This window comes from Pteropus alecto, unplaced genomic scaffold, assembly GCF_000325575.1.
Source record: "Pteropus alecto unplaced genomic scaffold, ASM32557v1 scaffold143, whole genome shotgun sequence".
Lineage (NCBI taxonomy): Eukaryota > Metazoa > Chordata > Mammalia > Chiroptera > Pteropodidae > Pteropus > Pteropus alecto.
The window spans coordinates 2,709,924-2,725,187 of NW_006434828.1; the positions used below are offsets into that span (position 1 = coordinate 2,709,924).

At 56.9% G+C, this 15,264-nt stretch overlaps 1 protein-coding gene across 8 annotated transcripts in view; it reads left to right on the plus strand.

Annotated features, from left to right (window-relative positions):
- UBE2F (ubiquitin conjugating enzyme E2 F (putative)) overlaps positions 1-15,264 on the plus strand; it is a 45,837-nt gene that overhangs the window by 25,568 nt on the left and 5,005 nt on the right. For 6 of the 8 annotated variants that reach the window (XR_001516706.2, XR_003045766.1, XM_015587852.2 and 3 more), the window contains 4 exons: positions 8,128-8,198; positions 10,142-10,199; positions 12,733-12,765; positions 15,158-15,220. Coding sequence is in view for 6 of the 8 variants with exons in the window: in XM_015587852.2 (XP_015443338.1) it covers positions 8,128-8,198; positions 10,142-10,199; positions 12,733-12,765; positions 15,158-15,220 (225 nt within the window). In the remaining 2 variants the exon portion in view is untranslated. Of the gene's footprint in view, positions 1-8,127; positions 8,199-10,141; positions 10,200-12,732; positions 12,766-15,157; positions 15,221-15,264 lie in introns of those variants that run through there. The other 2 variants (XM_025045407.1, XM_025045408.1) reach the window with 2 other exon arrangements.

Sequence of the window (15,264 nt, forward strand, 5' to 3'; positions counted from 1 at the left end):
GATCTCATGCCAGTCTTATTTGTTAAACTCTGGCCCTGAAGAAAAACAGCATCTTATTTAAAACTGTAGCTTTGTTTGTAACGTGACACCAAATTCTGGAAGCATATAAAGTGTATATTTTAGAAAACAATGACTTGTAACTTTTGACTGTAGGTAATTTATCCTCACAGCCACGTGGTAATCCCTCAAAGACCCTTCTAGGTACTGGTTAGAGCAAGTCCTGTCACATTCTGCCTTTGCTTTTAAGGAGCTTTCTGACCAGTTAGGGAGGCGAGAGAAAGTGTGGAAAGGTCTCGTAAAACGATAGAAGTGGTAAGTAGCAGGCGACAGATAATGGTCGATGATCGAAAACTGCCTCACAGCAGCGGTCCCCGACCTCTGTGGCAGCAGGGACCGGTGCTCCCATGAAGACCTGGCACCTGATGGTCTGAGGTGGAGCTGAGGGGTGACGCCAGCACTGGGGGCGGCTGCAAACACTGGTGACTTTGCTCGCTGGCCCACCACTCACCTCCTGCTGCGTGGCCAGTTGCTAACAGGTCGCAGACAGTACCAGTCCTTAGCCAGGGGGTTGAGGACCCCGAGGGGTCTTACAGGAATTCAGAGTAGAAAAAGAATTGCTTTTAGAAAGTGGTCAGGGCCAGTTAAGCTTTTAAGGACGAAGGGAACTGGAGTCGTCTTGACTTGGGTCGGCCCATCACCGGGACATGTTCTAGGGGACGAGGAAACCGCGGCCCACGTTGACAAGGTGTGGGAGTGAGAACGGGCAGCTCGCCCTCGGTGCAAAATCAGGGTTGGGGACCATGGGGGAGGAATGAGAAAACTCAGGTCTAGGGGCTCGTTGGGCAGTTCACTCTGGCCGTGAGAAACTGTGGAAGACCCGGAGCAAGCCCTCACACCCCGAGGGGGCCGTGGAGGGCCAGGTGTGCCCGGAGACACGCCGTCCCTGATCGTCGTGGCTGGCATGCGGCCAGCTCTGCCTGCGCATGGTGCACACGCGTGTTTGTATTTCCCCTGACGCATCCTACCCTAGGCCTTGCCAAATAGGGGAGAGAAATCTGATGGCAGAATCAGGCCCCTGTATTTCCCCCATCCTACCCTAGGCCTTGCCAAATAGGGGAGAGAAATCTGATGGCAGAATCAGGCCCCTCATTAACCTGCGGCTGTGGGTACTGGCGACGGCACGCGCCCCACTCCTTCACCCGCCGTCGCTGCTCCCCATGGCCCCATGTGGCATTTCCTCCCCCGCCCCCCCGCCAGGGTACAGTTCAGGGGCCATAACACTTTTTTGAAGCCAAACATTTACTCATGGAAATTGATCTTTATTGGGCTACTACATTAAAAGTTCTTTTTAAAATGCAGTGTATGTGGATGGGTAAAAGTTAGCAATGCAAGAAAAACAAAAAAAGAAATTTTTTTTTAAGGTTTTTAGTTTTGTTTCTTTTTCCTCCCTCTTTAATTGCCCCCACCCCCACTTCCACCCCTGACCTATGGATGTTGCCGTCTCCCCTTAAGAACTGGATCTCTGAGGGCGGGGCGCACCTGGGGCCTACTGCACCCGGGGCCTCGTCCGTGGCTCCACCTGGGGCACGAACCCAGGACCTTCTGCGTGTAAAGCAGACGTGCTCTGGAGCCACCCCCCAAAAAAAGAAATTTAATTTTTAAGCAGACAGGAAAGTATGCGTTTCAGGTCTGTGTCCATCCGTCCGTCCAGCATCCCACTGAGACGTCCCACAGTCTCCTGAGCACAAGCCCAGGAGCCTGGCTTGGCGACACCTGCTCCCCCGGGTGAGAGGCGGGGGCGGATTTGGCTTAAGCGCAGACGCTTAGCGTCGGGGCTGTCCGGAAGGTTTCTGGAAGCAGCTGGACATGCAGTACTTGCCATTTCCGACCTTTAACCCCTTTCCCGTTGGCCCCGAGAATCCTCGCCGGCAGCCGTGCGGCTGCAACGTTCACCCCGAGATAGCGTGTGGATGCCGGCCCTAGCCTCACCCCCAGCGTCTGCCATCCATCGCCCGTGCTCTCCAGAGAACTGCATCGAAACAGGGCTGGTGCAGCTGGGACGGCTCCTTAGCATGGAAAACATGCCGAACGATCTGAGAAAAGGGTCGCAGGGGGACGACCGTGGCCGGATTCTGTGGCGAACTTACGGCACTGACGTGGTGTGACAGGAGGTGACAGTGTCAGCGTTCCACAGCGATGCCATGAGTGAAGGAGACAGCGGAACTGGAAAGAAGACTCAGGCCGCGTGTCACTGGATTGCCGCGAGCACGTGGAGCGGTGGACGCGGCCGATCAGACGCTCGCCCACCCAGCCGGGGCCCAAGCGTGGTTACAAGAAGCTCTTCGCCAGCTTCTGCCGGTACCGTGCAGCGCTCCTCCGTCCTGTCCCACTCGCGGACGGTCCTGAGCACGCGGTCCGCCCTGCGGAACTGGAAAGAAGACTCAGGCCGCGTGTCACTGGATTGCCGCGAGCACGTGGAGCGGTGGACGCGGCCGATCAGACGCTCGCCCACCCAGCCGAGGCCCAAGCGTGGGTACAAGAAGCTCTTCGCCAGCTTCTGCACGGTACCGTGCAGCGTTCCTCCGTCCTGTCCCGCTCGCGGACGGTCCTGAGCACGCGGTCCGCCCTGCAGACCTCAGACTCACGCTGACCGAGAAGCCGGTGCAGCAACGCAGCCAAGGCAGCGGTGCCCTCAGGTCGTCCGTGCGCTGACGACGTCACCTCTTCACCTGTCTGGGGGCCGTTTCCGCGAGGGCACACGGCCACCCCCGGGAGGCGGAATCCAGCGGTCCCTGCAAGGCGAGCTGCTCGCACGGCGACAGGGACGGCAAGGAGACCCGAGGGAAACGCGGTGTTCGTGCGGAGCGTGGTCTCCGCTTGGCGGTGCTCCGTGCTTTGAAACTGACCGCACGTGTGACTGACTACACGCCGATCATCGTGCGCGTCCATCTCATTGGGCTCAGGGGCGAGTTCCGTTTAGAAGTAACTCCAAGAACAGTTTTTATATTTTATTTTCGCGTTGAAAACCAGCCAGATTCGCTTCAGCCTCAAAGAGCGTGTTCGTGTAGAAACGCTGGCAGCGAGCTGCACTGTTTCCTGCACGGGCAGGGCCTTAAATGATCTGGACGTAGCCGTCTCTGCGGACGGCTCATCTGAAGAAGGTGACCGTTACAGGGAGGCGAGTTGGACACGATCTTCGGGAAAGCAGTGGATCTGGAGAGGGATGGCGATACGGCGCTTAGCATCAGGACACACCACTCAGGAGCGGGCGTCTCGCTCCCAGCCCAGGGAGAGCAGAGCGTGAGAAAGCATCACGGAAGGAGCAGGTTTTGGTCGAGAGCGTCCAGGCGCTCCACTCACTCGAGCGCACGTCACTCCCCAGCAGCGCCGTGGGTGACATTAACTTCACATCCTTACACGTCGAGGAAAGGGGCTCAGACGGAGACGCTGAAGGACGTGCCCTGAGCTGCCCAGCTTCCTGACGCGCGCCCTCCCCGCACACCTGGTGGCCCCTGAGCGGTGAGGAGACGTCACGCTGCTCCTCCCCGGCATGACTTCTTCAGACACCGAGAGGCAGGAAATGGCATAAACAGAGGCTCGAAACCACGAAGCCTCGAAGACGTGTTTCCTGCATTAATTGGTGACTTACGATGACTTCAGATTTTGACATTTCGGTTTCTGTCTCCGTTGGAAAATCTCCATGATGGGCTGGTCCGGTTTCATCAGGAGCGAAACCCGAGTGCTCCAGCCCCCTGGGGTGGACCCAGCGCTCCCTGCTGCTGCTAGGGCGGCTGCCACCCCGCTCCCCGCCTCTCTGTGCCCCTCTGCTCTCATCCTGGCTGAGGGGGCGGCTGCCCCAGCCTCCCAGCAGGGGGTACGGGGTGACACCGCCCCCAGGGCACCGTGAGGGCAGTGCTCACAGGGGCAGCGGCGGCTGTTGCCGTTATGTACGGAGCATCCTCAGCATCTCCTTCCACTCGACCGTCAGCTCCCCGGAGGGGCAGTGCCCACCACGCATGCAGCACGCTGACCAGTGGCTGGCACTCCGCTCCCGACACACTTATGGTACAGGAAGTTCAACCAGCACTGGGTATGGGCCTTCGGGGTAAGCTCACGAGAGTGACTCTCGGGCCCACACGCCTCCCTGGGTGAGGGGACACGGCCGGTTTCCAGCAGGTGAGCCCGAGGCAGCCTCGTGGAGCTTTCTCGGGGTTCATTTGCTTTTGTGCCGTAACTTAATGGGTGTCATTTCCAAACTTCATGAGGGCATTTCCTTTAGCCCGTAACACAGTTCCTGCAATTAAGTTCTGTTTTTAAGATAGTGAATCTGAAAAGCTGTCAATCAATGAAACAGGCCATGAATTTAGAAAAAACTTAAAACACTAATATCCCTCCCTCCACGCGCACACCTGCACCCCGCAGCCAAAATTCAGAATTTCCTTTGGCTCTTTGTCCTTTGTCACCGAACTTTAGCCTCACAGCTTCCAGCCTGCCTCGTAATCTCTCTGTCTCAGAAATTGGCTGAAACGATTCAGTGATGTTTAATAAGCTCCTGAAACGTGCAGGTTTGAGACTTCTCATCTCAGGCTGGAGATGAGAAGGTACGTGGCCTCGTGATAACCTCAGTCTCCCGGGAGATAGACCCAGGCCAGTGATGAGCCAGCGAGGTGACGGCGCTGGGGGTCCCCGGGGTGCTGGGGCACCCAGTGGGGGCGTAGGGCCTTGGTGCCGCTGGCAGCTCGGCTGTGGTGTTGCACAGCCCCAGGTCTCATGCACGCTGCTCCGGGGCTTGTCGGTCGTTAGGTGGTCGGGAGAGACATGTGCTGAAGCTGGAGAAAGGGTCCGGCTGTTCACTCTGGCACCAGTGTCCTCCCGGAGGTGACCATGTCACATCCCCTCACGTTATTGGTGCCATAACCAAATCAGGTAACGTGGCCAAGAGTAGCTCCAGAGGGGGCGGGGTTGGACCGTCCCACCATGTTTCCAGGAGGGCCAGATGCCCCAGTGACCCCCAAAGCACCTCTCAGCACCCGTCTTAGAGAACACATGGCAGAAACAGTCACTGCACCCAGAGGCGACGCCGCAGCCTGTGGGCCGTGTCCCAGACAACCGTAGTCATGCACACAGTGGGACCACGCCACACATGGCCTGGCAGCGGCGTCTTAACGTTTGATGAACAGATTCTCGGGTCGGTTATGTGTAATCACGTCATCAATGAGAGCCGTGCGTCTGTGATGCATCATGGTGTTAAGTCGTTGGCCACTGTTCAACCAGATTTTGGATGTTATGAACCAGGCTTTCTGTGCAGGGCCAAACAGTAGATATTTTAGATTTTGTAGACCATGTATGGTCTCTGGGACATACTTTTTCTTTTAAACAATCTTTTAAAAATGTGAAAACCGTCCTTAGATCACAGACCATGTGAAAAGCAGGCCCGGCCTGCACAGCTGTAGCCGGCTGCGCCCTGGGTTGGCAGCCGGGCGGCGGGCGGGGCGCCTGCCTCTGCCCTCCTAGCTCGTTCCTGCATGTGGGGTCGCAGCCGGGGAGCAGTCGGTGCCAGCTGCAAGGCTCCTCCGTGCTGCTGCGTGACCTCCAGGGACGCCATGCCACTGGGTGGCCTCACCATCAGTGTGGGGATTCCCTTTTTCCTAAACCCTCAGCAAAATGGGGTGTTTGCATTGTTTTCTTCTCTTTGCTATTTTGGGAGGAAATCACTGGTACCCAATTGTTTTGTTTCTTAAGTAGGATGTTAAATGTGTTTTTCCCGCTTAGTAGCCGTTCGTGTTCTCTGTGAGATGTGCTTGGCCCGTGTCCCCACTGGGGTGTTTGTTTGTCTTGTTGCAGGGGTTCTTATGCAGAAATTCCACCAGACTTTCTTCCCAGTTTTCTCGGCCGTGCTGTATTTTCCTGCTTTCCCTTGTCTTTCGTTGTTGCTGTTCCGTGAGGCTTTGTTTTTGCTTCACTGAAGTCAAATCTGCTTTTCCCTCACGAGTGTTTCATGTTGCGAAATGCTTCAAACGGGCTTCAGACCCAGTCACACATCTGTCTGCTCCCAGTTCTCACGGTTCTGCACCGTTTCTGCCTAGCGTCTGTGGAATGAAGCTCTAAGTGAGGCTCGTCGTTTTTCCGATGGGTTAGCCAGTCGTCCGCGGAAGAGCCCCCCTTCCCCCACTGATTTGCCGCACGGCACTCGTCATTTATTACGTTCTTCGCCATGTGACGGGGCGGATGGCAGTGCCAGCTACCGAGGTGAAAGGTGGGGCCCAGGCCATTCGTCTTGCGTTGGGGGTGGGGTGGGGTCTTCAAGAACCGTTCAGTTTGGAAAGTGTGTGTGTCTGAATCCGGGTCCACAGCTCTCGTGCAGAGATTGCAGTGAAGACGGCTGTTGACGAGTGAGGCGTCCGCCACCACCTAACTCCAGCAGGTGGGAAGGGACAAGGAGAGGGCGCAAATGCAGTCGGACCCTCGGGGAGGTGGCGAGCGCCAGGCGGGGAGACCGTGTGTCGGGGACTCCATAGAAGGGGGGGGACCGAGCCTTCGGTTCCTTCGGGCGCCGGGTCAGCGAGCGGTCTGCCCACCGTGTTAACTGCGTCCTGTAACCCAGAGGGTCGCACGGCCTGACCGTCCCTTTGGCCTGAAGGCCCCACTGGAAACGCGGGCTGGACGCATTCCCCCTAATGCGCAGAAACGCAGATCGGAGCGTGTTAAATTGGTTTAAACTCACTCTGAACCTGTTCTCCTTGGACACCCGCATTTGCATAGTTGGATGAATCATTTTTCGGAGTCTCTCGATGTCTTGGTGTTTGGAGATCAGGAAGAAAATTCACGAGGGTGCTGAAGAAGTATTTTTGTTCTAGACAAATAAAAGATGACGCTTTCGGGAGTACTAGGAAAAGTTCGGGAGAACGTTGGCATAGTGAAATGCTTTTTCTAGGTTGGTATCAACGATAAAAATTTAATTACAAAGACTTTATAATAGCCTTCACCTCAGAATGACATCAAATACAAATTAGTGCCAAACGATAAACTGGGAAGATCGCCCCCGCTGTGACAGAGAGTTGGCACTTTAACGTTTGTGAGAAGACACTGGGGCAGGGCCCGCCCCCTGCAGGTAGGGCGGGCTTGGGCCTTCCCGGGGGCCAGGGCGCTGGCGCTGTGACTGCAGCCCTCGCTCCGGCCGCAGCTCCTATTCTGGCCTCATCGAGGGGAAAGGTCTAGAGATGCGAGCCGGGTGGAGCATCGATGTAGCACGGTTTGTAGTAGCAGTGGGAGCAGCCTACATGTCCAGTAATCGGGAACTGGCTGTTTCTCCCATGAAATGCGAGCCCAAAGCCATCTGAAATGGTGACAATGCAAAAGAATATATAGCGCACGTCCCCACTTCTATAAGAAGAGTGAATGTGTGTGCCCACGTATCTGTGTGTGGCCTCGAAAGGAGGCTCAGAAAGGGACTTGAGCGTAGTGGAGGTTAGTTCTGGGTGGAGTTGTCTGATACGTGTAAATGTGTCTTCGGTTTCTGTTGTCTTTCCTTAAGTGAACACGGACTGCTTTTATAACAGCAGTCGTGGGAGAACAGCCTTACCCACGTGTGCCACGTGTGCCTTGTTCCCACATCCTCCTTTTCACTCCCCTCGTTCGTAAGGTGGGCTGCCACTTGCATCTGGGAGAGTGTGAGCGACTGTAGCATCTTAAATACACAGAGGGAACCGGCCTCCCCTGCGGGGAGCAGTAACCTTCGGCCATAGTTCAGCAACTTCATGCAAAGGCATCCGTGAGCTCCTGGCTGGCATCAGGGCCTGGAGGGGACAGAATCTCGGGAGGGTGCTCAGAAGTAGCCGAGGCCCAGCTGGCAGCACCACTCCCTGTCAGGCCCCGGGGCTTGTAGGAGGTTCTGTTAGGGATGCGGTAGGCTTTACCGGTGAGGCTGGCACTTTGGGGTACAGGGTGGGTGACAGCACAGTCCTGTGGGTGGCGTGACCCTCTGTCCAAGGCTGCACACTGCTGAGTCCCCTGAATGCTAAGTCAGCCACGGAACAAGGGGCTCGATGGGGTGTGACGAGGCTTTGGATGCAGACGTGGTCAGGAGAGCCTGTGATCAATCTCTCTCCCTCCCTCTCTGCATTGCAGCCCCCCAAGGTGAAATGCTTGACCAGGATCTGGCACCCCAACATCACAGAGACGGGCGAGATATGTCTGAGGTGAGCGCCCCTTCCCTGCCTCCGCATTTGTGAGCGCGGTGTAGGAGACTGGGGCCTCCACCGAGAGGTGGTGAGGCTGAGCCAGGACGGGGAGGGTTAGGGCGCCTCCATGGGGGGCCGCCGGCTACACTCAAGTAGCTGGAGGGGGGCCTGCCCTGCCCTGGCCTCCGCCTGCAGACCCGCGGCCTCTTGCGCCCTCTGGTGGCCAAGGCCATGCGCTATCAGTGTCGCCTGCCACCAGCCCAGAGTGCTCCCTGGGGTCGGAGCCCTTTCCGCGTTTTAATGAGAGGCTGCATCCCTTCCACGTGGCTGCTTTCAGCCAAGAGGGAAGGATGTCGTCGATGCGGGGCCTGCCCTGTCCTGGCCTCCGCCTGCAGACCTGCGGCCTCTTGCGCCCTCTGGTGGCCAAGGCCATGCAATATCAGTGTCGCCTGCCACCTGCCCAGAGTGCTCCCTGGGGTCGGAGCCCTTTCCGCGTTTTAATGAGAGGCTGCATCCCTTCCACGTGGCTGCTTTCAGCCAAGAGGGAAGGATGTCGTCGATGCGATCGGGGGACCTTTTCCTTCACTTCGCTGCTCGTAGCAAACACGAGGCACCTTTGAAAGGCAGCGTACGCGCCGAGCGCGCCTGGCCGCTGGGATGCCAGCCCCCTTTTCTGTCATGCACGTGCAGTTGGTACCCGTTTCCCCATCCAGTTTGCATACGGGGCCCTTTTCCACATCCTCGTTTTTTGCAGATGGAAGTACGTTTTACATAAGTATACCTTTTTAAAGGCATCTTTTAAGTAACTGTTCTTAAGTATTGAAACTTTAAAACAGTGATCTTCAGTTTCACGTTACAAATGGCCTCTGGTCCAGTCCTCCCCGCTGGGCTTTCGCCTGTGCTCATGTCCCCTTCTCCAGTCAGAGTTCGGTCCCAAGCAGGAGTCCCCCTGTCGCTTTTGCTGTCTTCTGAGTAACCAGATTATTGGAAAAGTACGATGGGGGTTTAGCAGGTGCTGGCCTCCTCCGAAAGCCAGAAACCTTCAGGGAGAATTGATCGATTTAGCCGGGTTAAGATTAAAAGCCCCAAAACACAAAATCAAAAGAGATCGGCCAGATTACATCGTTCGTGACGGTCCTACTGATCAACGTGAAACAGGTAGACAGGCCACTGGGCAGGTGAGCATCGGCTGCAGACAGGTGGCTTGTAGGAGGTGTAGGTGGGCAGGAAGCAGCTTGTGGAGTCAGGTCTCATCGGAACCGATCACAGCACCAGCATGATGTCATTCCACGAAGCCAGACTAACTTTGCCGGAAGGAAACTCGGTAATAAGTTTTTCGAAGTAGGGGATAAGCTTTTATACGAGAGTATATAAGGTGTATTCAGTGATAGAACAGTGATGAAAATGACCTGGGTCCAGGTTAGAGCCGAGGCCACGGACCGCCGAAGCCAGGGCAGCGTCCCTGAGGGTGGCCCGCCCCGCCGTGGGTCGGCACCATCCAGAACATCGTGTTCGCCCAACAAGACAGGTCGGGGAGGGCGGCCGCGTCCTGCCGGGTCACTGAGGCTTGATCGAGCTGATGCACAAGTAGGAACCTCCAAGTGTCAGTTGCCCCCGTTGTCACGATTGTCACCCTCAGCTCTTACCACTAGGTTGACACGTGCTCTTTGGTGCTCCGTGTGGAGCAGGCTTTTGCCCAGCCTCGAACTTCCATGTCCGTCGGGATGAAAGGCCCGTGGGTGCCGCGAGGAGAGATAACATGGGAGCTTGGACTCGGCGCGTGTCCAGCCTCGGACGCAGGGAAGGCCTCCACAGCGGGACGGGGACGTGGGTGACGTGAGGGGACAGCTCCTGACGACAGGACTCAGGCCGAGAGCACCCGTCGGCGGCGCCGGCACACGTGTCCCTCACGTGCCCGGCGCTGCTCCTTGCTGACCACCCTGCCTGTCTGTGTGTTTCAGTTTGCTGCGAGAACATTCGATTGACGGCACTGGCTGGGCTCCCACAAGGACGTTAAAGGTACGATGCGATGCCTCTGACCGCAGCTCTGCCCCGGGGGCCTCTCCCTCGGTAGCCAGCCACCTGTGAGAACACCGGTGTCCCCTCTGTTCTGTCCACATCAGTGGCCAGCACACCCTGCTTCCTCCTCGTCCCACCGCCCACGCCTGGGACTGCTCAGCCAAGCCCTCGGCCCGGTCACGTCCTCTGCCGGGTTCTCTTCAGTGAAGCGGGACCGTCAGGCCATTTCCTCTCCCCTCTGGCCTTTCCTGTCTGTGCTTCAGATAATTTAGTTTCTGCTCTTTTTGTCCCTTTGTCCCCATCTTTTATAGTCATCTCACCCTTAAAGGTGAGGACAGTTACGAAGAACGATAGGAAGGAAAGGGTAGCGGTGACTCCTTCATGTCCCCTCTGAGTTACTCCGGACCGAAGACGGGTGGCAGGACGGCAGCCAGGTGTGCCTCGAGGGGAGGGCCCCTCCCCTGGGGACTGACTAAACGGCCCCGGTTGCTTCTACGACATAGGCTTGACTTTCAGGGGCACACGTCACGAGTGCCCACACGAGGCCACCAGCTGTGGCTTCGCCTCCAGGCTTTTCCTGCGTGGTGTCTGCGGGACACCTGGAGTGTCTTCACATCGCCTCAGCTCCGTGTCAGAAGTGGCCAGCACTCCCAGCCGGCGCGCACTTCATGGTAGGCGGCTGCCTGGCCCTTCCCATCGTTTCCGATGGACGAAACGTCTTCAGACGGGGGTCGCCTTCACCCCGTCTTGTGTTGGACCCAGACGGCCTTGCAGGCCTGGGTGCGGGGGCAGCTCTGTCCCCAGCCTGCACTTTGCTTCGGCTTGGCCTCCGTGCGGCACAGTTGCATGGACCAGGCCCCCTGAGGCCCTGGTCTTAGTGGGCCACCTGAGAGGGTTGCAGGTGGCAAACTGGCCTGTTTGGAGGCTCCGAGAACTGGCGGGCACGTCGCTCATGCCGTCCCCCCTCTCCCGCCACCTCCCCCCAAGGGTAAGAGTTTTCCACACATGTCAGCTTTGGCTCAGTCACGTGTGGAGGATCAAAGTCGTCCTCGCTGAAACCACTTATAAGTCTAAGTGTGTGCCAGATGCTCAAAAAGCCAGCAGCGGCTGGTCACAGAGATGCTACTCGCCACTGTCCCTTGGACACAAGGGCGAGCTGGAGCAGGCCTGGACGGGCTGGGGCCCTGCCCTGCCCACGCGTGCCAGGCTCCTTTCCCCACCACCCCTCGCAGGCTAGCGGTCTAGGCCCTGCCTTCCACACAGCTTGTGCAGAAACCCAGCTCTGCGGCCATGTGCTGATTGACTGGTTCGCCCTCAGAGACCGCCCCCTTCTTACTGGTTCGCCCTCAGAGACCTCCCCCTTCTTACTGGTTCGCCCTCAGAGACCTCCCCCTTCTTACTGGTTCGCCCTCAGAGACCGCCCCCCTTCCCCGCTCCCCAGCTCTCAGAGGACTCTGAGAGTGAAGTGGCCCAGCAGGGCGGGGGCCAGGCCTAGCTCTGCACGTGACCACACCTCCTGGGAGACAGCGCACACTGGGGGTGGACCCCTCCTTGTGGCCAGAAAGCACAGTCAGGTGTTGGCCGTCGCCAAGTCGGCACTCTGGGGCCGGAACGCAGGGAGGGAGGTTGGGCCCCGTCGCAGAGTCAGAGGACACTGCAGGCTTAGTGCAGTCGTGACTGTGTCTCCTCACAAGGTGTGGGCTCTGGCCATGGGCAGCCTGGCCAGTCCTCTCGCCACGCTCTGGACGCGTCCTGCCCTCTTGGGACTTAGCTCCTGTACAGGCAGTCTCTCTACCTGGAAGGCGACCCCGACTGCCGTCCTTGTTCCTGGCAGTGCCCCACATCCTCCTCCCTGGTGAGTCCTCTGGGAACCCAGGCCTGGCCCCAGGCCTGGCTCACACCAGAAGGATGGACGGACAGAGGGACGGATGGATGAGAGAACAAGGGGCAGTTAAAATTGCCACGTGCCGCAGTGTCGGAGTGAGCACAGCCCTCAGGAGGACAAGCTCGTGGGCCGATGGAGGGGGCGGGGAGGCCAGGAGAGAATCTGCGATCGGGTCCCACAGTGGTCGCCGGTCAGTCCAGAGAACACTGGTGTTCAGTTTTGTTTTAATGGGTATTTCTGATCTTCGAATTTTAAACAAGGTCAGTCTCCCATGATTTTCAAAGGAGCTAGAGCAGAATGATGAAGACTCAGTGGGACAGGGGACTAGCGTATTTGTGACTCCCAGGGCGGCAGACTCTGTTGTCAGGGTGACTTCAGAAGTCCGAACCATGTTGGGCAGTGACAGGTAAGCTCGGGTTCTGAGCAGATGCCGCCCGTGGGCCCGTCGGGCCCGGCCCTCGGCGGGGGGCCCACGTCTGCTCTCACAGACTCAGCCCGCAGAAGGGAAGGCTCTAGTTTTCTGTCTCGGGGGAGCTCAGTTTGCTGCAGGGAGATGTCACCACGCTTCGGTACATGCTTCTCGGGCGTGGATTAAAAGACTTACGTGCACAGGAGCCTGAAACCTGTCTTCTTTCTTCTTCATTTCAGGATGTTGTTTGGGGATTAAACTCTTTGTTTACTGTAAGTATATTGACCAGAATCCCAAGTGTTTCTTGATTTTCTCGATTCCCTGCCTGCTTGTCTTAAACATCACGTCAGGGACGACACGGGTTAGAAGCAGCACCCGTCCATCCTGACCCCTCTTTTCTGCTGTGCTTTGATGAGTCAGGACTGGTGAGGTGGGAACCAGCGGCTTTTGAGCGACATCCTGGGGAAGGCAGGGCCACGGGCAGAGCGTCCCCACTCCGGTCCTGGAGCGGCCGCCTCCGCCTCTTGGGCACGAGGCGGGTTCCGTCGCTCTCGGCCCCTTCCCACTCCCGTGGCTGGCAGGCGCTGGCCCGGCCCCCTCTCCACTCCCACGTGTCTTGGTTTGGGGAAGGACCGTGTGGTCCCCAAACTCTAGGCTTTTCACGAACCAGAACCATAGAGGTGGTGTGTCAGTGACAAGCTGCCTGCGACGATCACTGTCCTCGGAAACGGCTCATGCAGGCGAGGGCTGGAGGGCAAGAAGGGGCTTGGCCAGGAGCTTGAGCGCACAGCTGCAAGCTGCTACTCGCATTTTATGTAATGTTGTTATTCCTTTGAATTTTGACCTTCTGATCGTAAAAGAGCTTTAAAAGAAACTCCAAGGATCTGTCTTTGGGGGAAAAAGTTTTGCTGCTGTCAGAGAACCTAAGGTCCCTCCATGAAAACGAGGCCATCGTGGACAGCCCCCAAGATGCCAGTCTGTTGGAGGGTACTACCTGGCCGGCGGCAGATGGACGTGCACAGCTCAGTCACCCTGGGGTGGGGCTGCTCTGCCACAGAGCTCTCGTTCTTGTCGTCAGCAAGATTAAAAAAACGGCAGTCTCAAAATCAGACTCCAAGTCCCTACTTCCCTCTGCTTTGTCATCTGATGTCCACTGTAACACAAGCAACACACTGAGACTTCCTGATTTCAGGACGTCCCCTGATCTCCACAGGAAGTCATACCTCGGCACCAAGCCATTGGGGACAGTTTCTGTTTTGGGCTTTCTCGTTAGAGTGAAGTGTCCCTCTGGAGTGGCAAGGCCTGAGCATGACTTCCTGCCAGTCGTCCTCATGGCAACGATGAGCCTTCGTGTCCCCGGCGTTGGTCGAGGGGGCCGAAGAGCACAGGGGCACCTCGGGCCCTTCCGGGGCCCACGTGTCGTGGCATCTGCCACCACGGCAGAACCTTTCCCACTGCTTCCCCAGGTTCCCTGGCCCTGAACCAGAAATGGTTTTGACTGACAACTCACCCCAGGGGAGTTCATGGAAGGAAATAAGCCTCGGCTCCTTGGAGTTTTTTTTTTAAGAAATCTGATAAGAGTCTTTATCTCTCCAAGTGCTCCCAACCTTCCAAATTCTACAGCCTGTCAAAATTGCTAATTAAGTCTGGAATGATTATTCCGACCCATATGTTCATTTTAGGTCAGACGTGTGGCTAAGGGAATAAGGAATCGTGTGTGTCCGGTGTGGTCTTCACGTACACTGCATGTCTCGTGTACTGTACTTTCTGTTTTGGCCTATTTCTGGGACTTGGAGTCTAATTTATTTTCAGACAATCATAGAGATTGAGGACTTCCGTTACGTTTGTAACGTTGATCACGCCCATGTTTATTTGAAGTCAGGACTACAGTCTCCAAGTTTAGCGTTTCTCCTGAAGAGAGACAGGGTCATCTTTACGATGACCCGTCTGTGGCTTCGGAAAGCCACGGCTCATTAAAAAGACGGCTCTTAACACCTGGGTTTCTGGGAGGAGGAGGTGGTGCCAGGTGATGTGTGGCCTCTGATCTGAAATCCCCGGGTTTCAGGGCGGGGAGGGCATCCCAGGGCTTCTCTAAGTGGAAAGGGCTGGCGCCCCCCCTGCGGCCAGTGACATCGGCCTACTGGCCCTCACCTGCCCGCGTGCGGTCGGTTCGCTGTGTCCTCACTGCTGGGCGTGAGTGCAGAGCTTGGGAGGCGACTGAAAAGATGAAGGGAAATCGTTTAAGGTCGGAGTGGAAGCCCCGGCTTACAAAGGCAAGGTCATTCATCACGAAGTACGGGGGGAAACTAATGTGCAAGGGAGAGAGAAAGGGCCTTAGTTTGGAAATGCTCATAAGGAGACTGGTTCTTCATTCTCCAGTTATCAAAGGCAGCATAGGAAATTAGTGGGGTGGCTGTTGCCTCCGTTCTCAGGGCACTTTGGACGGTTACATGTAAACGTCACCCCCACTTCTCTCAGCCGTTCGCCCGTTTTGAATACAAGTTGGATAGTCTTGCCTCAAACGAACTGAAGTTCTTAGTGGAATCTCAAGACTCGAGGTCTCTCGTTCTACAGTTCGCTGATTAGGTTTCACCAGCTGGTTATAAAATGACTCAGCAGAACAGAGTCTTTCTGTTGTTTACTGTGAGTTTCTCTCTTTTTGAGGATCTTCTGAATTTTGACGACCCACTGAACATCGAAGCTGCAGAGCATCACTTGAGGGACAAGGTGCGCTGGCGGCGGGGCGTCTAGGGGGAGGACGGGGTGGGGCG